This window comes from Eptatretus burgeri, chromosome 6 (assembly GCF_056783735.1).
Source record: "Eptatretus burgeri isolate ZD-2024b chromosome 6, Ebu_testis_v1, whole genome shotgun sequence".
Taxonomy (NCBI): domain Eukaryota; kingdom Metazoa; phylum Chordata; class Myxini; order Myxiniformes; family Myxinidae; genus Eptatretus; species Eptatretus burgeri.
The window spans coordinates 52,180,690-52,207,419 of record NC_140966.1 but is presented as its reverse complement, the minus strand read 5'-3'; the positions used below and the strand labels follow the sequence as shown (position 1 = coordinate 52,207,419).

The 26,730-nt window shown below is 44.2% G+C and overlaps 1 protein-coding gene across 1 annotated transcript in view; it reads left to right on the top strand.

The window, feature by feature from the left end:
• RRM1 (ribonucleotide reductase catalytic subunit M1) overlaps nt 1–26,730 on the top strand; it is a 399,179-nt gene that overhangs the window by 50,717 nt on the left and 321,732 nt on the right. The window contains exons 5-6 of the mRNA XM_085885025.1: nt 10,098–10,157; nt 20,271–20,310. Of these exons, the coding sequence (XP_085741151.1) occupies nt 10,098–10,157; nt 20,271–20,310 (100 nt within the window). The remainder of the gene's footprint in view (nt 1–10,097; nt 10,158–20,270; nt 20,311–26,730) is intronic.

The window sequence follows — 26,730 nt, the reverse complement described above, 5'->3', positions numbered from 1 at the left end:
TAGTCAACTCTAAAAATGATATCAGGTGATTTGTTGACCTCCAAAACATAGAAATCGACACATACATCACACAAGCACAGCATTTATTGACAATTTAGTAGCAAATTTATGCCCGTGGCGGCCATTTTGGGGGGCCATTTTGGACACCATCTTGAATTTAAGGCTTTTCCATCACTGATGAACTTTGAAAATGATATCAGTGGATTTGTTGACCGCCAACACATAGAAATCAACACATATATCACATGCACGGTATTTATTGACAATTTAGTAGCAATTTTATGCCCATGGGGGCCATTTTGGACGCCATCTTGGATTTAAGGTTTTTCCCATCACTGATCAGCTTTGAAAATGGTTTCATTGGATTTGTTGACCTCCAAAACATAGAAATTGACACAAAAATCACAAATGTAGGCCAGCTATTGCACATTCTATGGAAATTTAAGCCCATGGCGGCCATTTTGGACGCCATCTTGAAAATAGGCCCTTTCTGGGAGGTGGATTTGAGTAGATTTTTAGTATGTTATTTTGGAGGTCAAAACCTACCCAAAACCGTTGAAAAACCTTTTGTATCAATTTTTTGGGGGTCAAACCACAAATTTACTCCACCATCAGGACCCCTATCCTGATGCTTTGCAATCCTTGTTACCAGTCGGGAGTTGCTGCCAAATTTCAGCCGTATCGGCCCAGCGGTTTGGGCGGAAAAGTCGAAACCGGAGACGGACAGCCGGTGAACGATGACAATACCTTATCTGGAATTTAAATTCCAGATAAGCTAAAAAAATAATGTTGAGAACTTGATGTTCAATTCAAAATCCAAAATTTTATCAGCAAAGTTTGAAACATTGGTTTCTTCGACACTGACTTGATTGTTTGTACGAACTGAATTGTCTGATTGTTTGTTTGTTTTCAGCAATGCAGTCTCTGCTGTGAAATTTATCACTACAGACTTCTCAGATCATGCATTTTATGGTCTGTCATAAAACAGTGCAAGTAGTTTGCATGGAGTGATGAATCACGTCCATTGCGTGTGGCTGCTATACTGTGAATGCCGATGTTGCTCATATGCTATTGTATCAATAATTTGGAACACTCGCAAAGAACCAGCCCAAATGGAGGGGGTAATGCCTGGAATTGTAGACGGGTTGACTTCCCCCCACGCCAGGGATATGGACCGGGTTGGGGGATACGGAGGGATTGACTCCCCCCCCCCCCAAGGGATATGGACGGGCTGACTCCCTCCCCACTAGGGATACTGTCGGTTGACTCCCTCCCTGCTGGGGATGCCGACAGGTTGACCCTCCCCCAGGGATGCTGATGGGTTGACCCCCCCCTCCCCTTGGGATCTGGACAGGCTGACTCCACCCCAAGGGATATGGACGGGTTGACTCCCTCCCCACTAGGGATACTGTCGGTTGACTCCCTCCCCGCTAGGGATACCGATGGTTGACCCCCTCCCCGCTGGGAATGCCGAAGGGTTGACCCCCCCCAGGCATGCCGACGGGTTGACCCCCCCCAGGCATGCCGACGGGTTGACCCCCCAGGCATGCCGACGGGTTGACCCCCCAGGCATGCCGACGGGTTGACCCCCCAGGCATGCCGACGGGTTGACCCCCCCAGGCATGCCGACGGGTTGACCCCCCCAGGCATGCCGACGGGTTGACCCCCAGGCATGCCGACGGGTTGACCCCCCCAGGCATGCCGACGGGTTGACCCCCCCCAGGCATGCCGACGGGTTGACCCCCCAGGCATGCCGACGTGTTGACCCCCCCAGGCATGCCGACGGGTTGACCCCCCCCCAGGCATGCCGACGTGTTGACCCCCCAGGAATGCCGACGGGTTGACCCCCCCAGGCATGCCGATGGGTTGACCCCCAGGCATGCCGACGGGTTGCCCCCCCCCAGGCATCCCGCCGGGTTGACCCCCCCCAGGCATGCCGCCGGGTTGACCCCCCCCCAGGCATGCCGACGGGTTGACCCCCCCCAGGCATGCCGACGGGTTGACCCCCCCCCAGGCATGCCGACGGGTTGACCCCCCAGGCATGCCGACGGGTTGACCCCCCAGGCATGCCGACGGGTTGACCCCCCAGGCATGCCGACGGGTTGACCCCCCAGGCATGCCGACGGGTTGACCCCCCAGGCATGCCGACGGGTTGACCCCCAGGCATGCCGACGGGTTGACCCCCAGGCATGCCGACGGGTTGACCCCCAGGCATGCCGACGGGTTGTGACCCCCCCAGGCATGCCGACGGGTTGACCCCCCCCCAGGCATACCGACGGGTTGACCCCCCCCCCAGGCATGCCGACGGGTTGACCCCCCCAGGCATGCCGACGGGTTGACCACCCAGGCATGCCGACGGGTTGACCCCCCAGGCATGCCGACGGGTTGTGACCCCCCAGGCATGCCGACGGGTTGACCCCCCCAGGCATGCCGACGGGTTGACCACCCCCAGGCATGCCGACGGGTTGACCCCCCAGGCATGCCGACGGGTTGACCCCCCCCCAGGCATGCCGACGGGTTGACCCCCCCCCCAGGCATGCCGACGGGTTGACCTCGCCCCCCCTTCAGGGTTGCCGACGGGTTGACCTCGCCCCTCCTTCAGGGTTGCCGACGGGTTGACCTCGCCCCCCTTCAGGGTTGCCGACGGGTTGACCTCGCCCCCCTTCAGGGTTGCCGACGGGTTGACCTCGCCCACCTTCAGGGTTGCCGACGGGTTGACCTCGCCCCCCTTCAAGGTTGCCGACGGGTTGACCTCGCCCCCCTTCAGGGTTGCCGACGGGTTGACCTCGCCCCCCTTCAGGGTTGCCGACGGGTTGACCTCGCCCCCCTTCAGGGTTGCCGACGGGTTGACCTCGCCCCCCTTCAGGGTTGCCGACGGGTTGATCTCGCCCCCCTTCAGGGTTGCCGACGGGTTGACCTCGCCCCCCTTCAGGGTTGCCGACGGGTTGACCTCGCCCCCCTTCAGGGTTGCCGACGGGTTGACCTCGCCCCCCTTCAGGGTTGCCGACGGGTTGACCTCGCCCCCCCTTCAGGGTTGCCGACTGGTTGACTCTCCCCACCCTACCGACGGGTTGACACCCCCTTCCCCACTCCCCTGGGATACCAATGGGTTGAACCGTGGTATTGCCATTGATTGAAGCTTGAACGCACACTGAGTGACTTCACCAAGCAATCCACGAAACAGTAGAAGAAACTTTAAAAAATGAAACGTTGCATTTTTACTTTTATTTATGTCTGCACAAGTGACGGGTCATATTATGGATGAACATACAAAAATGGGAAACGTCGTGTAAAATAAAATTTCACATTTTCAGCGAGCCAGCCGCCACCGTTTGCACTGTAGAACACCACGTGACCAATATACGTGATTCCCCCTGAAGTTCGTTCAAGTCTATCGACATACAGCATTTTTGCGTTCACGGAGGCCACTCACTGCTCCCCGTAAATGTCGGGTCTTGCCCGTAGATGCCGAACGGTTATAATCTCCTTATGGAGGCGTTGCTTACAATGTCAATCCTGGTGGTCCAAATTACTCGAAGGAAAACAGGACGAGGAATCTCTCCCTCTTTCGAGTGCAGCCTTATGGCTGCTGGTTGCATCATTGGTTTGGGACATGGCTCTGCCGCTGATGCAGTGTCCCTATTACCAGTACACTGTTACTCATTTTGCCGACCTTGGAAGGATGACAGGCTGAGTCAACCCCACCTGGTATTGATTCAGTGGCCAACGGGGCTCAAACTCAGGACCCGAGGATTTCAAATCAGCCACCCTAACTATTGAGCCAACACCAGGCTTCTCGGATGAGGAATGTGACATGTATTCGTTAATCAAATAATCAGCAACTTTTATTAACAACAACAAAAAAAGATGGAAACCGGGAAAGAGGAGTGCACCATGGGGGACGAATGTTGGGATTTTCTTTGGGGTGAAGGGGACATGAAGCAATTCACGATACATTGGCCAGAAGAAATATATATATATATATATGTATATGTATGTATATATATATATATATATATATATATATATATATATATATATATATATATATATATATATATATGATAAAGTACAGCAAATGCAACCCCCCCCTGCTTTCTACGGTGCCACAAGCACATAACAATGAATCTTTCTCTTCCGTATTTACAAACCCGGCACCATTTAGTCAAGGAGAGAGGTGAGGGACGATGGCGGCAGATGAACCCAGTTCGAAATCGACGCTCTTGGCTCATGTTGCACCGGCTCTTTTTTACAGAGCAAAGAGGTTGCACGTAGCTCTACCAGTCCTACCACAACTCAACTTCAACCACGACCAACAGACGACGGTCCACCAGCTTTCTCCCTCTCTCCTTCCTTTCTTTCTTTCCGATTCTGAGCACGGAGTTAACATGGGAATGGTCGGTGGAAACTCGTCCGAGTGTCAAACGTCCCTGCTTGATAGTTTCTCTCTTACGAGTCAGCCTCTAACTCTCTGGCTCTCTTGCAAGTCAGCCTCTGACTCTTACCTGGCGTCGTCTCCTTCTCAAAGTTTCCAGGCTCTCCCATTGGCTATCTCTCAGCCTCTCTGGCCTTCTTGAAGCTTCAGGCTCTCCCATTGGCTATCTTTCAGCCTGTTATTCACAGAGTTGTGCGGGTTTGTCCCCCCTTCTCCGGACACTGCACACCTCTCTCCCGTAGCTTGTCACTGTTATGTCAAAGGGAAACACAAAAGACAACTTACCCAATCCCTTTTTCTCGATATTTACTTGATGATTACACATTTCTCCCTTTCAGAAATGCACCTTTACTCAACAAATTTCCACGTCCCTACTTAATACATCAAGATTCTCCCAGCTCGAACAAACAATACTTCCTGACTATGCATTCCAGCTGCCCTTTGAATACATCCCCCCTAACAAACGTAACAGTATTCAGTGACAGTGCGAATGTTGTAGAGTGCTCGCCAAGTGGCTTAAGCACTCCAACAAAACGGTTGATGAGAAACTTGGCACGCGATTAGCAATCGTGTGCCACTTGGCTTGGTGCAAGCATGGCACACTTGGCTTGGCATGCGATTAGCAATCACCGAACCGTCATGTTTAAATGTACACCGACCGGAGACGCCCGAAATGTCAAATATGCTTGAATTGGACAAATGAAGGCTATTTTAGCATCAGAACTGCTGCGAAGTTCAAATCTTGAGCTTAAATTTTGTAATTCTTCTTAGTTTAAGAGATTTTCGACATCATCGCATGGGCAGAAATGAAATAAAGCCACGAACGTTGGCATCTCTGCGTTTATAAGCATTGCAATGTACCCAGCGATTCAATTCGCAGCGATGAACAGGCATTCAATAATATGAGTGAGGAAAGTGAAAAAAACTTCATCGTAAAGAAATTGTTGCGGCCTGTTCCAAATCAAGGCATGGTTGAGCAGGCCAAAAAACATGGCGGCTTCAGACCCCAGCTAGGTAACCAAGGATACGCCTTAAGATCCCAGAGAGCGAGGTGGCCGAGGAATGCCTGGTGAAGGATATAATTAAATAAGGCTGTTAATTATCTTCAAAAGGAGTGTTTTTAATTCGCCCAAACACCAAATTTTCACTCTTGCACTTCCTTGGGGTTCCCTTCATGTGCACGCAAAGTTTCAGGCTGCGAGGTTTCATGGTTTTGGTGTTATGGAGTCGGCGCGCATATCTCTTTTTTTTTTTTCCCCACACACAACTAACTTCCTAACAATTCAATCTCACACACACACACACACACACACACACACACACACACACACACACACACACACACACACACACACACACACACACACACACACACACACACACACACACACACACACACACACACACACACACACACACACACACACACACACACACACACACACACACACACACACACACACACACACACACACACACACACACACACACACGTCTACCCTCTTGATGTTTATTAGTCCAGATTTCAAGGTAATTTTAATACAATTGCTTATTCGAATTTGGATGTCCTTGCAAAAAATACCTGTCCTTAAAAATAAGCTACTTCCCCCTGTAATATTGTTGCGAGGCCAGGAGTCGGCCGTGAGCACGACTGCTAGATGGAGCAGTGGAGTCGACTCGACCGATATCCCGGAATTTAGATCGTACTACTTCGGAAAAGTCCGAAGAGTACGGGTCCCTTATTGGACCGAAGTTTGCCAATAGACAGACCACGTGGGGTAGGGTCGATTGCCAATTTCAATTTACCTAAATACTCACGTGGTCCAACCTACCGGGGAAATTCACCCTCGACGATGCTCGTACAGAACGAGCCGCCGCTTGGCGTACTCGAACCGTGTGCGATCCGAGCGGTTTGATCGCCGAGATCCGTCGGTCCCAAATATCCCGTTACAGCGGCAACAGCCTGGCTAATTTCCCAACACTCAGCACGCTAAGCCAATGAAGGAAAGGACACGAACGAGCTGAAACATTTAACAATCGGGGTATTTATTCACAATAATAATTGGGGAACGAGGGAAGCACGCAAGAGCAGAGTTAAACCGATGAAAGAATTACACGTATATACAAGCAAAAGCACTTGTACCATTCACTACTTATCTGACTGGCGCCACGCACACACACACGCACACACCCATAATAATCAGACCAAATGGTCTTTATTGAGGCCTGTCTCGGACCTGTCCGCCTCGTGCGGTCTTCAAGGACCAGGTCCTCGGGGCAGGACTTGGACCCCCAACACGATCCGGATGATCCAGACGCCCTCATGACCGGGCTCCGGGCGAACGAAGTCGGCAGGGCGAAAGTTGGCAGGAGAAGACCCTTTCTGCCACCGACCATTCAGTGCGCAAACGCTTCCAGAACTCAATCGCCCTGCGCGCAGATGTTTACTTCTTGCCAGAACTCAGAAACCCGTGCGCGCACTTCTCACTAGAACCAGAACAACGAACGCGCAGACCGCGCCTATAATTGTTCCCCCCTCTTCAGAGTGGGGGGGGGGGCTCTTCTTCGTGACCCTCCCTCTCTCACTGGCTGGTTTTGGCGCGCAAAATCGCTCTTTGTCTCTCACTGGCCAAAACGGGCGGCAAGCTCCTTGATTGGCCCGGGGGCGTGGTGACGTCACGCGAGCCCTTTCCTCCTGTCGCGGGATCTGATTGGCCAGGCGACGGTCACCTCAGTCGTTGCACGCTGATTGGTCGAGGGCCGCCGCACGGCTCCTTCCTGAACTCCGCCCATCATGACGTCGGCCAGAGCGAGGTGAAGGAAGCGAAGTGAGGGTAATTTGGTTTGGTCAGCGTTGATGTTTGTGTGTAAAAATAAAAGAAAAACACTAACTATCAAAATAACTCCACAGCGCATGAACATTTAATTACCCATTAAACTAGGGTCGGGACCCTAACTGGCAACATGTACTTATCGAAATAACTGATCTATAGGACCTGTATGTTGTGTGCTCATGGCTTCCAGATTCGCAACAATATGCCGTACTATGGCCGCAACACCAGGAGCCGTACGATGCCATACGTGTTTACGTTGAGAGAATTTGCATCCTCCTCCTTTCCCTTAACCCCCAAGACTGAATTTTTATTTTGCCCACTAAAACTAATCTGTACTCACCCCGAGTACAACTCTGAGTTTTCAAATTATTTTGATCAGAAGTTCAAGAGTGCATACAAGTCGTACAAACTCATACACCTCACATTATAGTATGATGCTCACACATTTGACACTTGGCAAGTTTCTGGCAGTAAACCGGTTTACAATCGCCAGAATTCCGACAATACAGTACAGTCATGCGCCGCTTAACGACATTCCGGGCAACAACGGATCGCATATACGACGGATCTGCCAGCTCTGAAAAACTGAAAAAAAAATGTAGCTGAAAAATTCCTATTGCCGAGTGATGTCGCCGATGTCGCGCTGCCAGTCGTATAAAAATAGCACATACAATTATGTACGCTGTACAGTATATAATACTCCATAATGATTATAAACAACGACAGTGTGGCCCTGTTATAATGCGATCATTGAGGTCAATAAAATGTCCACGAAAAAAGCAGGGTCGTGCTCAATCGGGATTCAAGGAAATCAGCTTTCAAACTGAACCAATGTTTGCATGTTTACCTTCTAGCAAGTAAATTACCTTTGAATTGAAGAATTCCGTGAATAAATCGTTGTTACAGTCGAAATTAAAACACAAATTTCTTTTTGGTGAAGCTTTTCATGTTGTTAAAACAATCGCACTGTTCCGAAAATATATATCACAATTGACAGGAGCTCGTTTCTTCATTTATAAATTATAACATCGATGCAATGATTACGTATTTATAAAATCCAAACGCTATTTATTCATCTTTCTATAATCGATGTGAGAGGCGATTGTAAGCTGCTGCTAACAACACCGATGGCCGTCATGAACAGCACAAAGGTAAAACTAACGTGTCTTCCATCTCTCTTGGATGTGTGTTACAATTGCCGACAGTATTCAGTACAGTAACATGCTGTACAGGTTTGTATCCGAGGAGCAATAGACTATACCATATAGCCGAGGTGTGTAGTTTTGTGTAAGTACGGTGTTCGAAAACGAAAAAAAATTATGTTCGCACAACAACGACGTCGCTTAACGACGCGTTTCTCAGAACGTAACCCCTCGTTAAGTGGCGCATGACTGTAGTTGGTTTCTCATGAAAACTCTGCAAGGTAAAATGGTTTGGCCATCAGTGGTTGGATTATAGGATTCCTTTGTAATTATGAGATAAGAAGAAAATACCAGTTTTGATGTATTTTATATTCATCAGAATAACTGCCATTTTTATAGCTCCAACTCCTCTTGCCTTGTTGTAAAACGTTCTTAACGTCCCGTAACTTAATTGCGCTCATTTCTGTTTGATCCTGTCTGCTTTAATGCAGGTGAGATTAATATCTCTGATTTGCATGTCTCAGTTTTATCACTGCTTGTTATGAATTATTGTCATTGTGTGTTTTATTGCCCTGTGGCGACGCCACCCTTCCACCCTGAGCTATAATTTTGCTTCCGTAGGTCCATTAAATACAAAACGAAGACTTTGGATAAAATTCAGTGGGTTGTTCACGACTAACTGACTTCTGAAGCAAAATGCACTGATTGCTTTTCTGAGCATGCACTTGTGAGCTGTTCCATATTTGGCATCATTCTCTCCTCATGGTTGAAGGAAGGCCACTTTGTCAACGATCGTCTCCAATCGTGTATTGCGGCGTTGTTTGTATCAATTAAATTTTATTTTAAAAAAAAATACTAACTCCCAATAAAGATTTGTGTTGCAGAAATGAAAGGTAGTTTTGAAACGTTTTCACGAGTGCTGTGAGGATTTAAATGCATTTTCAGCATCATGCTCTTTTGCCTCCCCCACCCCTCCCTCCCCAAAGCCCTTCCCCACCCAGCCCAAATCCACCACAAATTTGTATTTTTTCATTTTTTTTGTATGTTTACGAACAAGGTTTGTTCATACTCTTCAGTTGTTGTTGCACTTTGATAATTGCACAGCACCAGCAGTCAGACACCTCACAAGGGTGTGGTAATCCCAACACATTAACTCCACAGATCAAAAGTGTGCATTGCATCAACAATTTTGTTTTCAAGAACAAAAACAAATCTCAGTGTTAGCGAGCTCAAAGTAATTTTCACAAAATATCCTCCCCACCACCCTCTCGTCTCTGCCCCCCCCCAAATATTTTATTCCTGAATTATCCTGTTGCATTTTACACTGTTTGTCATGTGGCTCGCGTGCGATTTGGCTCATGAACGTGCAATGGTTTCATTACCAATATGCTACTTCTGTATTTGACAACAAAGTATAACTCATCAAAGGGAAATTTTATTTTACCATTTCAATATTGTGTGCCCTGGTTTCGCATGTAGAAATACGGTGTATTTGATTTTGAAAGCTCAGGATCATGCATTTTTTTTGCTTGTGATTCGTGCTCTGGGAGAGGTGACAATTATTTATCTGCATATTTTGACTTCATTAAATTTCTACTTTAATGTCTTCGATCCCTTCGTAATTAAACTGCATTTTGATTTTGAATAATAATATACTTTTGTTTGTTTTGTTTTCTTTTATTTCAGCGTTTGAATTCAGCAATAATCACTGATCGAGATTTCTCTTACAACTTCTTTGGGTTCAAGGTGAGTGAGGCATATTTTCATAAGATTTTACAGAGTTGACATTAGGAGTCATTTTTGCCATGGCTATTTTCCCTGTTGCATTAAAAGGATACTTGAAACTAATCCTGGCTTCTTGTCTATCAAGATGTCGTCAAAACGGACTGAGGACACTATATTTCAAATGTGAGACTTCCCATGTTATACAGTGAACCCTCCAATATCTTGGAGGTAGGTTGCTGGAAAATGACGCGATAGTTAAAACCATGATCATGGAAACCAAGGACCAATTGGAAAAGGGGGGCTTGGTTTCTGGATTTCAAGGAAATGTAGAGGAAGATCGACAGCAGCCAGAAATGAACACGTCACAATTGAAATAAACATGTAAATATATAATTGTGTAAAACATGTTAACATTAACATAAACATGCAACTCCAATAAATACAGTGTAAATTAAACAAAAATACAAATTTAACCTTTTAAATGTTTTCCAAAACCGAGATGGGTGAGGGTAAACATATTACCTACTTGTTCGTACTGTACTCTGCCATAAAGAGAAAACACAAGCCTTAGCTCTGAGATGATGATTGTGATGCTGCTGCTTGAGGGGGAGGGTGGAGGTTGCAAAGATGTGGATGTAGAACTTGTGATGGCTGTTGAGTCGTTGAGGTGCACGACCAAGGCACTTGCTGCATTGCCACATAGTAGAAGGGTAAAACGATCCTTTGCCTTGATTCAGAGCAGACCTCTGCTTGGACAGGAAGGTACAAGGTGGCATCCTCTTTCTTCCAAAATAATCCCATCTCTGGCCATAAATCCCTTCTCCTCGATTAGTTCCATGAGTCAAGGTAGAATTGGAGCCTTCAATCCCGGGTGCCTCATGAAAACGTGGGTAAATTTGCAATGATTTCTCCCGTCTCACCGGTCCATCGAAGTCTGTTCAAATCCACAATGGTTTTTCCCTGACACCGGTCCACTCAAAGGCATTTAAAATTTATTTTTCTTTTCCTGTTTGGTCCTCGATCAAAACATTGAGTGCTTTTTCCATTCTTTCCACTTGAGGATCGCAGGACTGGAATGAGACGTTTGTGCTTTGCTGGCAAGAACCCTTGCACGGATATTTGACTCAGGTTCACATATTCACAGTTGGTTCATTGATCTGGAAATGGCGGCCCACAGATGCTGCACTTTCACGTCTTACCGACGTATCTAAGAACTCGATTTTTTTTTTCGCACATTGTCATTACCTTTCCCTGTCATTTGGTACGATTAATTTTGTCCATCGTTTTATATTTGGGCACCATTGTGTGCATGCGTGCGTGCGTGTGCTATATCTTGTAGAGTATTACAGGATCTCTGTCATTGCATATTCAATATTAAATTTTGTTTCCTTCACGTATGCTGGCCTGATTACTAACTGTACATGAGAAACAAGAAAAGCCTCGTAATAGGAGGTAATCGTACACACAGACGCAAACGGTGATTCATTTCAGCTCGGAAACCGCGATAAGTCGAAATTAAGTACCGCGATAATGACATTGGAACACAATAGGTTGCTCGCGATTGGTAGAAACCCACGATATTGGAACCTGCGATATTTGAGAATTTACTGTGTATTTTGTAGAGTTGTTTTGTATATTATCGGGGTTTTCTCATTTTTAGGGTAGGTGGTGATTCAAAGGAAATGGGAGGCCACAGATTCATCATCGATTGTTTGGGTTTTGGGGTGCACCTCGGTCCCCAGAAGCTTATGGTGTCTTGGAGATTGGAGAGGCAATCTCAGCATTTTTATTTTATTTTATTTTTACTTAAAAACTTTTTAAAGTGGTCTCGCCAGCTAATTTAATTATTTTTGTGATTGAAAATTTTGCCTCTCAGCTAATTCCTGACAACCATTTTCAAGACATGATTGCTTGATCTGAATTATGGGAGATAACAGTAATGAAAAGAAATGCACAACAATGGTTAAAAACAACACAAAACTCTGTTTTCTGGATATTCTTCAGCAGACTGCAGCAAGTCGAATGCTTGGAACTTTTAAATTTGCTCTCCAGATAAAGTGAAAAATATACATCAACTGTCTGCACAATGATGCCAAAGGATACATTGTACTAAATTACAAATTGTTGGAAGATTCGATCTCAATAGACCAGTAGTATATATTATGTAGCCACCCTTGTTCATTACCCCACGCACGCGAAGTTAAAAGTGTGGCTAAGCAATTGGTTCACTTCTGTAACTTCAATTGAATGTGATAATTTGTACACTAATTGGAACATCAATCGGAAAACGAACCTGCGGTTTAGCAGTACGTTGGCTCTGAATCTGCTCCGATTGTGCATGTGGGACATTTTCACAAAAGCGGGTCAGGTAACGGTAAAGAACAAACTCAAAAATCAACTTTCTTTGATATTCTTGAAATAGTGCTTGTATTGAACCCCTTATAAGGCCTAGAAAAATGTTCAAATGATGTCAGCAACGCAGGATCACCATAAGGCCTCTGCACTGACTGGGCAATATATGCTTGATAAAAATTCTCGGACAGTCTTTACCGTTACCTGACCCGCTTTTGTGAAAATGTCCCATGTGCAGAAAGGAGTGAGATCATTTTATTTATTTAAAGTCTGCCTGTCTGGCAGTCAAACAGAATTGAAAATCATTCCAAACAGGAAACGTACTGTTTTTCGGGACTTTAAAAAGGACAAACGGGCACAAATAACTAATTTAACGTGTTGGATAAGGTGGTCTAAACTGTAAAGGATGCTGCATCAATGGTGGTAAACTTTTGGAACTTTTTTTTTGGTAGACCTGTAAAATCTTTATTTTATTTCAGTTGAATTGTATACTTGAACATTGCGGAACACAAATCGTATTTTTGGCACTTTCAAAACCCTTTTGTTTCGCGGTATTTGGACAAAATATTACAGCATTTTTACATCATTACGACCAATCAAATTTTCTGTTCGTAGACCCCGCCCATGTCCTTGTTCCTCAAGACTGCACAGGGTAATGCATTTTATGAACTCACTCGTCGATGTTTATAACTGTCACATATATTTAAGGCAATGAGGCTTCATCCAGAACGCAGTAACGCTGTGCAGCAGTCATTGTGTTTTGCTGAAATACATGGGAATTCTATTGATCTCACGAGAATATAAATGTGTTCAAAAAGAACATGATTTACTCAGCTAGCCGATACAGTAGATATTGCCATTCCATATTAAAAATTGGATACAACCATTCTCGGTCAAAACGTTTAAATATCTTCATCAAAATTCTAACAACTTGCATTAGCAAACCCGATTGCCTAAAGGTGTCTTGTGGCCCAGTCATATGTACTGTACTGTGTTCTTGTAATTTTGATATATATATATATATATATATATATATATATATATATATATATATATATATATATATATATATATATATATCTGAATAAATGTTGCACATTCAAGACTATAACTTCTCTTTATTTGGTTCCATGATATATTTTAATAGGATTGGGTAATTGCCAAACACAAAATTACAAAAATATTTTTGTTTCCATGCAGTACCATCAGTTATCTGGGAAAATTATTTCAACCGTTTGATAGTTTGTGAAACTGCAAGTCCACAGGAATTTATTTTTGGTTACTTTTCAAATCTATGTCGCTTTGTGGTAATTATTAAAATGTAGAGATGCCCTTGAAGAAATGCAGATCTAATACAAATCCAGGATACAAATATAATATTTGGTCGTTGACCTATGATTATTCACCCGGCTGCAAGCTGCCAGTGGAAATGAAAATGCTGGCAGTAAAATGAAATACAGGCCTGAATTATGGTTCATCAAAGCTGTACATGTACCATAATGGGTGTTGTACCCCTATTTGTCAAACAAAAATGTACTTTAAATCCCAGGGTCCAAGCCGAGATTGAGAGAATGTAGATGGCCCATTGCCACAACAGAGGTCACATCATCCTGACCCAATGTTTTATCCATACATTGCCTTTTAATATTCCCGGTGTGTACCCCGGCCAGAATAGGTACACCGTATCCCTGCGTGTCGTAAAAGGCGACTAAAAGGGTTGGCGTCAGGAAGGGCATCCGGCCATAAAAACATCGCCTCAAAAGGAAACCATGATGAGTACAACTGATGGGCAGGGTACAGCCCGAAGTATCCCATGGGGGTCCTCACCCCCTCTCGTTAAAACTCAAGGTGGGGAACCCGATCGAAGCAAGGGAGGAAATTTTTCCATTTATGATGACCAATCGTCTGATGCCCCACGTGGAGATCGGTTTCTGAGGTTTGGTACATGGAATGTAGGGACAATGACAGGGAGATCTGGAGAAGTGGTTGGTTGAAACATTGGTCAGAAGAAGAGTGGACATATGTTGTGTGCAGGAGACATGGTGGAAGGGAAGTAGTGTGAGAATGGTGAAGGGGAGGCAGGGGCAGAAGTACAAGTTTATGTGGCAAGGGTGCCCGGAAGGCGTGCATGGTGTTGGTGTCATGTTTTCTGAGGAGTTTGTAGACAGTGTAGTGAGTGTGACTAGAGTGTGTGAAAGGTTGATGATTGTGAGAATTGTGATCGGAAATCTCTTGGTGAACGTCATCTCGGGATATGCCCCGCAGGTCGGTCGAAGCGATGACGAGAACATGTTCTGGTGTGCGATGGAGAAGTTGATGGAAAATGTGAAAGATGAGGAAGTTGTTGTGGTTGGAGGAGACTTGAATGGACATGTGGGAAGGAGTCCAGATGGTTTTGAGGGAGTCCATGGGGGGGGGCGTTATGGATATGGTGTGAGAAATGAGAAGGTGTGAGAAATGAGAAGGTGAAAGGATCTTGGAGTTTGCTGATGGAGCTGATTTGTTGATCTGTAATACTCAATTCCAGAAAGCGGATAATAAGCTTATTACATACACGTCAGGTAGGTTGACGACAACCATTGACTACCTGATGGTGCGTCAGCGAGATAGGGGAAACCTCCGGGACACAAAGGTGATCCCAGGGGAGGAGACTGTTTCGCAGCACCACCTGGTTGTCTGCGATATAAGGGTGAAAGGTGCGCGGAGAATTCGGCGGGTGAAGTACCAACCGAGGATGAAGGTGTGGAGGTTGAAAGAGGCGACAGTGAAGGAAGCATTAAGGGAGAGGCCGAGTATGGTTGAAGATGATGTGGTTAGCTTGAAAGTGGTTGGATGTCAATGAAAGATAGTCTATTGGGAGCCGTTGGTGAGGTGTGTGGATGGACAAAAGGACCACCGAGGCACTCGGAAACATGGTGGTGGGGTGATGAAGTTGGAAAGACGATTGAAGAGAAGAGGAAGAAGTTCAAGGAATGGCAAAAGGCAAAGGATATGGTGGAAGAAGAGGCAGCGCATGAAAGTTATAAGGTAGCCAAGAAGGCTGCAAAGAAAGAGGTTGCAAAGGCGCAGGAGGCCCATAGGAAAATGTTCGGAGAATGCTTGGATTCGGAGGAGGGTAAGAGAGCGGTATTCAGGATTGCAAAGCAGATAGCGAGAGAGAGATTTGATGTGACAGGGGTGAGTTGCTTGAAGGATGAAGTGGGACAAATTGTTGCGGACTCAGATGGAATTAAAGGAAGATGGAAGAGATATATGGAAAGGCTGTTGAATGTAGAAAATGAATGGGAGAGCAACATCGAGAGTAACCCGGTTTTAGGACCAGCAGTGAAGATAACTGAGAAGGAAGTTGAGGAAGCTATAAGAGCAATGAAGAGTAGAAAAGAGGGAGGGCCGACGGGAGTTGTGGGAGATATGTTGAAGGCAGCGGGAAGTTGGGGTGTGAAAAGAATGGCAGAGATCTGTAATCTGGTGGTGAAAGAAGGCCGCATTCCAGTGGATTGGGAACTGAGTACCCTCGTCCCTCTGTACAAGGGGAAAGGTGACTCTCTGGACTGTGGCTCCTATAGAGCAATAAAGTTATTGGAGCATGGAATGAAGGTATTGGAAAGGGTGTTGGAGAAGAGGATAAGGAAGAAGGTAAAGATTGACGAAATGCAGTTTGGATTTATGCCAGGAAGAGGAACGACAGATGCAATTTTTATTGTAAGGCAGTTGCAGGAGAAGTACATGGAGAAGAGGAAGAAGTTGTTTTTTGGGTTTGTTGATCTGGAGAAAGCATTTGATGGGGTTCCACGTGAAGTTATGACGTGGGAATTGAGGAAGTTAGGAGTGGAAGAATGGTTGATCAGAGTAGTGATGGCCATGTACGAAAGAGCACGCACAGCTGTAAGGACGAAGGATGGGAACAGTGGTGAGTTTGAGGTGAGGGGAGGAGTGCACCAGGGGTCGGTACTAAGTCCACTTCTATTTGTAGTTGTGATGGAGGTGCTGGCTCGGAGGGTAAAGGAGGGTTTACCGTGGGAGCTGCTGTATGCAGATGATCTGGTGTTGATTGCAGAGAGTATGGATGGACTGAAGGAGAAGATGAACAAGTGGAAGGAATGTATGGAGGCAAAAGGTTTGAAGGTGAATATCGGAAAGACGAAGGTGATGGCAAGTGGTAAAGCATGTGGTGAGGTGGAAAGGACTGGGAAGTGGCCGTGTGCTGTGTGCAGGAAGGGTGTCGGAGTGAACTCCATTCAGTGTACAATGTGTGCTGAATGGGTTCATCGAAAATGTAGTGGGGTGAGAGGGTCATTAACCAGTGTGGCAGCTACATTCAAGTGTAAGGTGTGCATCGAGGGAGCAGCAGATGAAGGAATTGTTGAGTTGGATCTTGGAGATGGTGTGAAGCTGGAAGGGGTGAAAACATTTTGCTATCTTGGAGACGTGCTCAATGGAGAAGGTGGATCAGACTCTTCGACGGTTGCTAGAGTGAGATGTGCATGGAAGAAGTTTCGGGAACTGAGTGGCGTGCTGACGAAGAGGGGAGTGTCGTTGAAGCTGAAGGGAAAGGTGTATGCTACATGTGTGAGGAGTACGATGCTTTATGGGAGCGAGACATGGGTACTGTACATGGAGCAGCAACAAAGGCTGGAAAGGGTGGAAATGCGAATGGTTCGGTGGATGTGTGGAGTATCGTTGAGAGAGAGGAAGACAAATGATGACTTGTGGAAGATGATGGGAATAGGGTCTGTGATGGAGGTTGTGAAGAGAAACAGGTTGAGATGGTTGGGTCATGTGTTGAGGAAGGATGAAAGTGACTGGGTGAGAGGAGTGTTGGAAATGAGTGTAGTCGGAAGTAGAGGACGGAGAAGACCGAGAAAAACTTGGCTAAATGTGGTGGAAGAGGAAATGTGGGCAAGGGGATTAAGAAGGGGAGATGCAGAAAACAGGGTAAAGTGGAGAAGATTGTCATGGGGCCTGCAAGGCTAACCCCTGCTTTAGCGGGGAAAATGGCCTGTGTGTGTGTGTGTGTGTGTGTGTGTGTGTGTGTGTGTGTGTGTGTGTGTGTGTGTGTGTGTGTGTGTGTGTGTGTGTGTGTGTGTGTGTGTGTTTGTGTGTGTGTGTGTTTGTGTGTGTGTGTGTGTTTGTGTGTGTGTGTGTGTGTGTGTCTGTGTGTGTGTGTGTGTGTGTGTGTGTGTGTGTGTGTGTGTGTGTTTGTGTGTGTGTGTGTGTGTGTGTGTGTGTGTGTGTGTGTGTGTGTGTATATTGCCTTTTAATATTAATATATAATATTTTAAAAATATATACATATATTCAAATATTTAATATATACCCTGCATCTCTCCTCTTTCATTCTCTCATAAATATGATTATGGTCTCCCTCTCTTCACACAAGCTCTGGTAAATCCGATTTGGTTTATTCATCCCACCTCCCTTTTCCACCAACCCCTTTCCCCCCACTCCCTCCCCCTTTTTTTTTTTTTACCTTCCTGGGTTGTAAATAGGTCCATTTGTTTAGATTGACCATGCTGTTACAATGTGGCCTTACTGAAAGCCTTCAACAACAACTTTTCACCCCAAAAGCAGCTTGTGTGGCTGCATTGCCGATTTAAGTATCCTGAGATGGAAACTGTCTTGCTGCAAACAGATTTACTGGACCATTCTTCCCTATCAACCCCACCCCCTCCTTCCTGCTGCCTCTGTCACCCACCAAAGTGTGAACCACCTCTGCAACCTGCCAATGCACTACTGTGGCCTGTCAAACCCAACGCTTGCCTCCATTTTTTTTTTTCTCACACCTGTATTCTCACCTCTGAAACTCTTTCCAAGTTTATTATGTCGAGCTCTTTCCTCTAGGATTTCAAGTCTGCTCACCAACACCTCATGGGGTCTATCCCATTCAACAACCAAGGTTCACTATACCTGCTGAGACCCTGTTCTCACCATTGTACAATTATGTTTTAAAATAATTTCTGTTCAATACATAACAGATGAATTTTTTTAAGAGTCCCATGCAATTTATGATAGTTTGGGATCTTTTTTTTTTAAAGGATTAAAATATTTTGGCCTTTTTTATAGCTGCTGTTTTTCAGCAGAGGAAGCTCGAGCTGTGATGTAAAATTTCAGACTGTTCCAATGTGTATATATTCAAGGGGGTGGCAGCGTGTTTGGACTGGTGCTTGCAATTGGTGATGTGATGATCAGTATTTGTCATATTGGTGTGTAAAAGCAAAGCACTTCAATTTGTATCTGAAAAGGAATCTTTTTTTTTTTTAATTTTTTATTTTTTTTTACAATTTTTATTGTACACCGCTCCTTCCCAATTCCATATCCAGACGATGCATGATGCCATCGCCAGGAAGGGAGTACTCAGTTTTTACTCTGTTTTCTTGGTTGGTTGTTTGTTTGTCTGGCCGATATTTCGGCCATCCTTTGAGCTAAGAAGCTGAAATTTGGGGACAAAAGTGAAGATGTGCTTTGGCCCCAAAAACTATTTATTTATTTATTTTTTTGATTAATCAATTAATTATGTAATTATTATCGATATATTAATTACTTATTTATTTGATTTCTCATCCTGGCAACATCTGAGGCACCTTTTGAGCTCGGAAGCTGATATTTGGACACTACGGTGAACAAGTGATTTGGCTATAAAGGGTATTTTTGATTTATTGATTTATTGATTAATCAATTAATTATTTAATTTTTCGATTAAGAACTTGATTTTCAAAAAGTTACAGATTTGGATGAAATGGTGGTTTAGGTATGCCATTAAGAAATTAATTATTTTTCGAGAGGGAATGAAGAGGAAGGAAACACGGTAGTTTGCGAGTAAGAGGGTTGGGTTTGGTTGTTTTTTTTTGGTGGGGGAGGGGGTGGTGTATTAAAGATTGTGGACATGGAGGAGGGATGACATGACCTGAGAATGGTAGTGCATTGTTGCTTTATAGTCCTGGAGGGATAAGTGAGGTTGAATAGATTCAGGAATGCAGTTCCACAAATAGAGAACAACTACAAAAGAATGGAAGTGTACAGATGAGTCTTTATTTTGTGAGTTTAATCAGCAGGGGGGTACCGGAAGAATGTGTGCATTCTAGTGAAACTGGGAGCATTGGATGCCTGAGGAAAAAGGAGCTAAACTGGAGCAGAGGTGCTAAAATTGAGATAACCAACCTGTCTGTGATGTGAGAGCAACACGGTTTGAAAAAATCGTATGTAACAAATGTTTTGATTAAAAAAAAATGTTACCAAGGAAGCTGTCCAGCAGTGGATGAGTGTTTAATCTCAAGGGAATGATAAAAATCCCACAATGCTGCCAATGACAAAAACTGCAGCAGGGATGTGGAATGAGGCAGAGGCCTTTATCAGACATCGGCATTTATGCATTTTCTGAATACAATTGGAAAAAAGAAAAAGATAACCTCCTCTACAATCTCAATTATGTCTATTGATTGAAAATGAATTTTCCTAATTATTGGATGCATGGATGTAATCATATGTTTTTGGTTTTCCAAATGGTTAAAAGACAAGTCAGTACCTTTTGAGTAAGTGTTGTTGTTGTTTTTTAGAGGAGTTGACCAGGCAAAAGCTGAACAATAATAAGTATTTTGCAGATTTGTTTTTCTTACACATTCTGAATTTCTTTTTTACCTTTTCCTCAGGAGGATTGTATAACTCCTTGTCGAAAAAGACTTGTGTTGTTCAAGAAGCTCCTCATTTGTGTATATTTCGTCTTTTTTTACATACTATCAGAAGCAAGTTTTATGTATTGAACTTACTTACTCCTATTTCTTGCAGACTTTGGAGCGATCCTACCTGCTGAAGATTAATGGAAAGGGTATGTGGCCAGCTACATTAGCATCCACAAATCATCCTCTTGTTTGTCACAGAGCAGCATCTGGCATCTTCAGTAATCATCACGTCCTGTCTGTACCAAGCTGTATTGTTATTCACTCCCTATAACCTCCATTACGATTTCAAAAGTACCTTTCCCCCAACTTGTCAGTTTTTAGGTCATCTCTACCGAGATGACCTAATAAAGTCGGACCAAATGTCTGTCCATCCGTCAATTTTTCTTTCAGATCTTGATGAAACTTAGTATGTGGGTAGAGGTCGATGAGTGTTGCACAACGATATAACTTTTGTCCGGGTTCAAGGTCAGGGTCAAGGTCACGAGGTCACGCAAGTTATAAAAATCGCCATTTTCAAAACCTATCTCGTCTGCCATTCTTCAAGATATTCGGCAACTGTTTATTGATTATGATAGTAAAAAATATTATCTTGTATCTAACTGGACATATTTTTGAATTTCCGTCCCGTTTGGCCACCATGTAACCTGGAAGATGCTCAAAAACACTTCCCTGTACAAAGAAAACTTTTTACTTCCGATCTTGATGAAATTTGGTATGTGGGTAGAGGTCGATGAGTGATACGCAACGACATATTTTTTTCCCGGATTTGAGGTCAGGTTCAAGGTCACGAGGTCATGAAAGTTGTGAAAGTCGCCATTTTCAAAACCTAGTCTGTCATTTTAGGAGATATCTGGCAACGGTTCATCGATTATGATAGTAAAAAAACATTATAGAGATGACAGTCACCCCCCACACAGGGGTATTTTATTTTTCTTCTTCATTTTATTTGTGTTGGATTGTTTTTTTTTTGTTTGGGTAATTTATAATGAATATCTATCGATCAGAGCCAACGGTGAATTTATTCAATTCATGACATTTTGTCGGTTCCTGAAAAACCTTCCAAATTTATCAGTTGAAAGATTTAATAAATTGAACTGCAACGGAAGGATGTGGCAATTGTTTTCCATGGGTAAAGTATATATTGGGTATAAGTCTTACAAAATGCAACACAAGAGTTGAATAAAGGAAGGGCTTTTGGTCTTGTGTCTGCCATATCCCAACCCTAAGCCTGCCTGAAAAACATGGGTTGTAAATCATGAAACAAAATTAGTCAGAAATTATGCAATCAGCAATATTTATCCATCCACAGAGACATTAGGAGATCTGTGGAAGGGAGAGGGATGGGACGGGGAACATGGGGAATAGAAGATGGACATTACAGGACTTTCAGGAAGGAAAGCAGGGAATTTGAAGGAGGTGGGCTTGGGTGGATTATCGGGGGTAGAAAAGATCGAGGATTTGGATGGGGATGATAAGAGGTGGTGGTGAACAGCTGTTTTGAAGGCCTGGAGGGAAGAATGGGAATGAATAGAGTGAGGGATTTATTCCGAAGGCAGGAAAAAATAGGAATGAAAGAGTGAAGGTGAGCAGTGATTCGTGATTTTGGTAGTTTTACGAGAAGGGGGTTGTTGGCAGACCTTGAGCGCTCTGCGGAAATGTGGTGGGGACAAATCGCAGAGAGAGCGGGGGGGGGGGAGCGGGAGAGGAGACTGTAGAAGACAGAAGGACCACCGACCAACCTGCGGTGATTGAGTGAGAGGCCCAAAGACTCAGCCTCATTGTGGGAGATGCCAATGATCCGAAATGCCTTGGTTTCTACAGCGTGAAGCCGAGAAAGGTGGGAGGCAGGAGCACCAGCCTGGAGGGGAGAGCAGTACTCCATCAGGCTGCGGACAAAAGCTTTGTAAGTGGTCAGGAGCTCAGGTGGGCTGAGGAAGGACTTTGCACGACGGAGGATTCCCAGTCGGCGACTGGCTTTGGAGGCGAGGTTTGAAATGTGGCTTTCCCAGGAAAGGTCATGGCAGATAGTGAGACCCAGAAGCTTGACAGAAAGGACTTCTTCCAGAGGATTGTTGAGAAAGTGGATGGGGGGGGGGGTTCTAAATGGTCCTTTCGAAGAGACATAGTGAGAGTGTGAGATTTGTCCGGATTGAAAGACATGTTCCACGTGTTGGACCAGTTTGTGATTTTTATCCAGATCTGCAGTGAGCGAAGAAGCTGCTGCTTGCTGGTCTGAGGGATGACAGATGGTGCGGCAGAAGGTGAAGTAATCAGCAAAGAGATATAGAGGATTTTCCAGAGTCGGAGAAATCATTGATGAAAACCAGAAAAAGAACAGGGCCCAGAACGCTACCTTGAGGAACTCCAGCCTGGACAGGAAGGAGGGATGAAAGAACTCCATTTAGGGCCACACGGTGACTGTGACAGGAGAGGAAGTCTGCGAGCCATGAGTGGAGATGGCCTTGGATACCAAAGGAAGATAAACCATTAAGCCAACATCAGGCATAATCAGCAATATTGCACATTGAAAGTGAAAGAATCAGCAAGCGATTGACAGAGGGGAAGTTGCTGTGAATATTTATAACGGCAGACACATGCCAGAATACATAGTTTGTAGCCTTCTCTCTGGGTGTTAGAATGAAGACTGTAATGTAGGTGGACACAGAAAAAACTTCAGGCTTAGGCTGTCCTCGTATGTTCCTCAAATGGGAGGCATCATTCAAGAAGCTCAGAAGTCATTCTTAGTTTATTACCCTGACGTTTGACTCTGTCAATCGGAGCGGTTTTCAAATTGTTTTCTCCTCCTCATTCCCCTCACATTTACATAATTTCTCTGATTGGTCTGTTCAGCCCATGTGACCCTGATGTTTGACTGTCAATCGGAGGGGTTTTCAAATATTTTTTTTTAAAGTACAATTTAAATTATGTTTTCACTTTTTGCAGTCGCTAAGGTTGATTAACACTCGGTTGTCATAAAGTTTGTAAAAATCACATTTTGTACTGTTTGCACGTCATGTACTGTACGTGGGTAGCTGTTGCTGTTTGATTCCATTGGCGTCGTCGAAATCCATTGGCTTCCATCGCCTTCCATGCCACCTCATGAGACTATCTTAAGTTCTATTTGATTTCTGTTTTCACTTTTCAGACCTTCTGGTGTAGCTGCAGTCGTAACTTAGATAATTTTCGTGAAATCCGAGCAGAAACACTTTTCATGAGGAAAATATTAAATTCAAATAACCACTGGGTATTGAAAGGAACACCACATGCTTTCCGTTCACTGCTTGACCTCGTACTGTCTTCCTGGTGGACTGCTTGCCAGTTGCGTCTATCTGATCTTGGTTTATATTTTCGAAGGTTTGGTGACGTGAAAAACGGACCTTTTAAAATGTTGTTAAAACATTTCATTGAATTGGCAGGTTACGTGACGCCGTGCAGTCATGCAGGCAACATGGCGCCTTATGTTAGCCTTATCTCGTGAGAGATTGAACTTTTCGCTGGTCCTAGGGTCTTTTCTGTTGAATACCAACACTGTGGAGAAAGCCATGATTTACAATAACTCAGAGTATTTATTTAACGGCTGTGAGAGTGAGTTTGAAAATCGTCTGACGTTGGAAATAAAGTTATCTGGAGAATGAAGGTCTTTGCTTCGAGCAGCCTCACACGTTTATATTGTCTGGTAATCAGTTGCCCAAGTATCAACATCATTTGGTAATCAGCTTTCATTCAATGTCGGGGTCATTCATGGTATTCAGTTTGTTAATATTGTATTTGTTCTACGAAACCGGCACTCCCCCTCGGCCATGGTATTCAACATATTGCGGTCCTGAGACACTTATTTCATTAGTATTCGTTTTAGGTAGCCCTTCCCTTATGTCTCGTTGGTTTATGTGCCAAAATGCGTTGTGAAGGCTTTTAGGCAGGTCTTTATTTCCATCTTTTATCGATTTAATTTACTTTTCTGTACACACAATCTTCTCTTAACACACGCATGCCTCCATAATAACAAGACAGCTCATTAGCATATGTCAACAAAACACCATTGAAACTTCGCACCATTCCCGAACCGACCATCACCTCAAACCTTCGCCATACTCGAGCCACAATGCTACGCCATTCCTGTAACCATCGTAATGCCCAAATAAAATCCCGATACCAATTCAAGCTCGCTTACCTCACCATAACTCCTACAGCGGTTCAACCACCTCACACAACTGCTACTAATGCTACAACCACAGTCACCACCACGGACATCCAGCACTGTCCTTTGGAGATGTCGGGGAACAATGGACATGACATACCATTACAGATGCTTGTGTTTGGAACGTTCTGGCGTGTAACCCGAAACGCAAGTACACATTAACATCCGTTCGACATCACCTGGATAGCTCCAATGAGACTGGGAAGTGTGGGCCTGTTGGCCGTGCCAGGTACAAAAGGAGTCGCCAACACCTCGTACTTTCTTTCTCTTTGCTTTCTAATTTCCTCAGGGTATGTGTTTGAATTTGCCTGTCATGTTTATATAAGTTAAGATTGTATAAGATTAGTATTGATACAAGTCTGTTGGTTGTTGTATCCATTTGTGGGTTTTATGAGGTGTGAGGAAGTTCTCCCAGAACTCAAAATCTCCACCTCCTTTTTGGTAAAGGATCGTGATTCATGAACCACACTGAAACTTCGTTCTCAGAGCATCGTTCCAAGGGCTCTTTTCAGAATGTCAGAACCTCTGACAGCTTCCACTTGTAGCTCGTTTGGAGTGATATTCCCTGGAATTATTTTTAAATACTCAGTCAGGGTTTTCTTTATCATCCTATAGCTCCGACTATCACTCGTATTATTTCAACTTAAATTTCCAAGTCCTCTTGACCTCATTTTTCAGACCCTGGTATTTGGTCATTTTCCTGATTTCAGTAGCAGTTAGTCCAAAGTCATTGGGAACTGAAACCTCGATCAACAATGCCGACTTTTCCTTTTTGTGTTTGAACACCATGTCAGTACACAATGCTTTGTTTGCAATGTCCACACTTTATGGGATCATCTTGTCACACCTGAGCATAATATGTTCATTTTCAAGGATTGCATTTGGTTTGTGTTTCCAAGATTGTTCTGGGACCGGGATGTTGAAATGTTTACAGATGTACCAGTGGATTACTTTGCAGACGCTGTCATGTCTTTCTGTATGCAGCTGTTCTGACATGAGTTTTTTTCCCATTCCAAAAGGGTGTGACAAGAACTTTCTGGTTCTTCCCTACAAACCTGCATTTATCCGATTAGCTCATTCCCACCATTTTCTTGAAGGCATTGGTGTAGTATCCTTGGTCTTGAGCATTTATGATTACTCGTTCTCCATCCCAACTAATTTGACCTCCTCTTAGCCATTCCAATGAGCCTTCCTTGTCGATCCTTGTCCTGTCGAGTTCTTTTTTTTGAATCTTCCTGCTCTTTTGTCATTCTCCCATTTATATCTGCCAGTTTATCTGCTGATATTTCTTTTTATAGTTTTCCTTTTTTGTTTTTTACCTCTGCCATCGAAGGGGAAGGAGGTTGTTGTCACCCCTGTCTGTCTGTTACTTGCAAAATCGAAGATTTTGAGGAAAAAGGTCATCTTGCGGTCAAATTTCTAAAATAGTCATTTTTCATTCGTTTGACTTGAAATTTGAACAGCAATCGCATAAGTGCATCACTGAATTTGGAAACCAACTATTTTTGAGGTCAAAGGTCAACTCAAGGTCAAACTTCGAAAATCATCAATTTAAATCTGAAAAATAATCAATTTTCATCTGATTGACCTGAGCTTTGATTAAGATTGACAATTTTAATCTCAATGAAAGACAGTTTGATGTATCCATGGTGACCTTTGGAGAGGGAGGTGGATTTTGCAAGTATCGTGCTCTGCATGGTGTTTTTCTTGTTACTTACGAAATTTAAAGATTTCGTAAGTATATTGATGACTTCCGTTTCTGTTTGTTTGTTTGTGTGTTTGTTTGTTTGTGTTTGTTTGTTTGTAGGCACGATAACTCGAGAACGGAAGAAGCCACCAATGTCAAATTACACCACGTGATTCAGGAGGGTGGTCAGGTGATGGCTCGTGCTGATTAGATTTTGGTCAAAATCGGTCAAAGGTCAAGGTCACAGTGAGGTCAAACATAATTCCATAAATTCACGTGGAGAAATGGAGTATTTTTGCTTCGCTCGACGTTACGAGTTCGTTTTAACTTCGATTTTAATTTTGTCTTCGGTTTATGCGATCGCTTAGGACGCTTAAAACTCGGTTGTCGAAATTCTGGTAAAAATCGGATGTTTTGGAGACGTTTTAAGATTGTATAAATAATATTTCACTCGACGCGTCAAGGGTCGTCCCATGATGCAGTGCGCTCGAGCAGACGCGTCGTTGAGTTACGTTCAGGTTTTGCGTGTGCGCACTGACGGTGTTTTCGATAAAGATGGTGTTTAATATCATTTTTTATCCCAATAAAGGTTATCGTCGCATGCCTGACTCGCTAAGCCGTCGGATTATGTAAAGATTGTTGGTGGATGGCTGAATATTACGGTTTTGTGACTTTGATAAA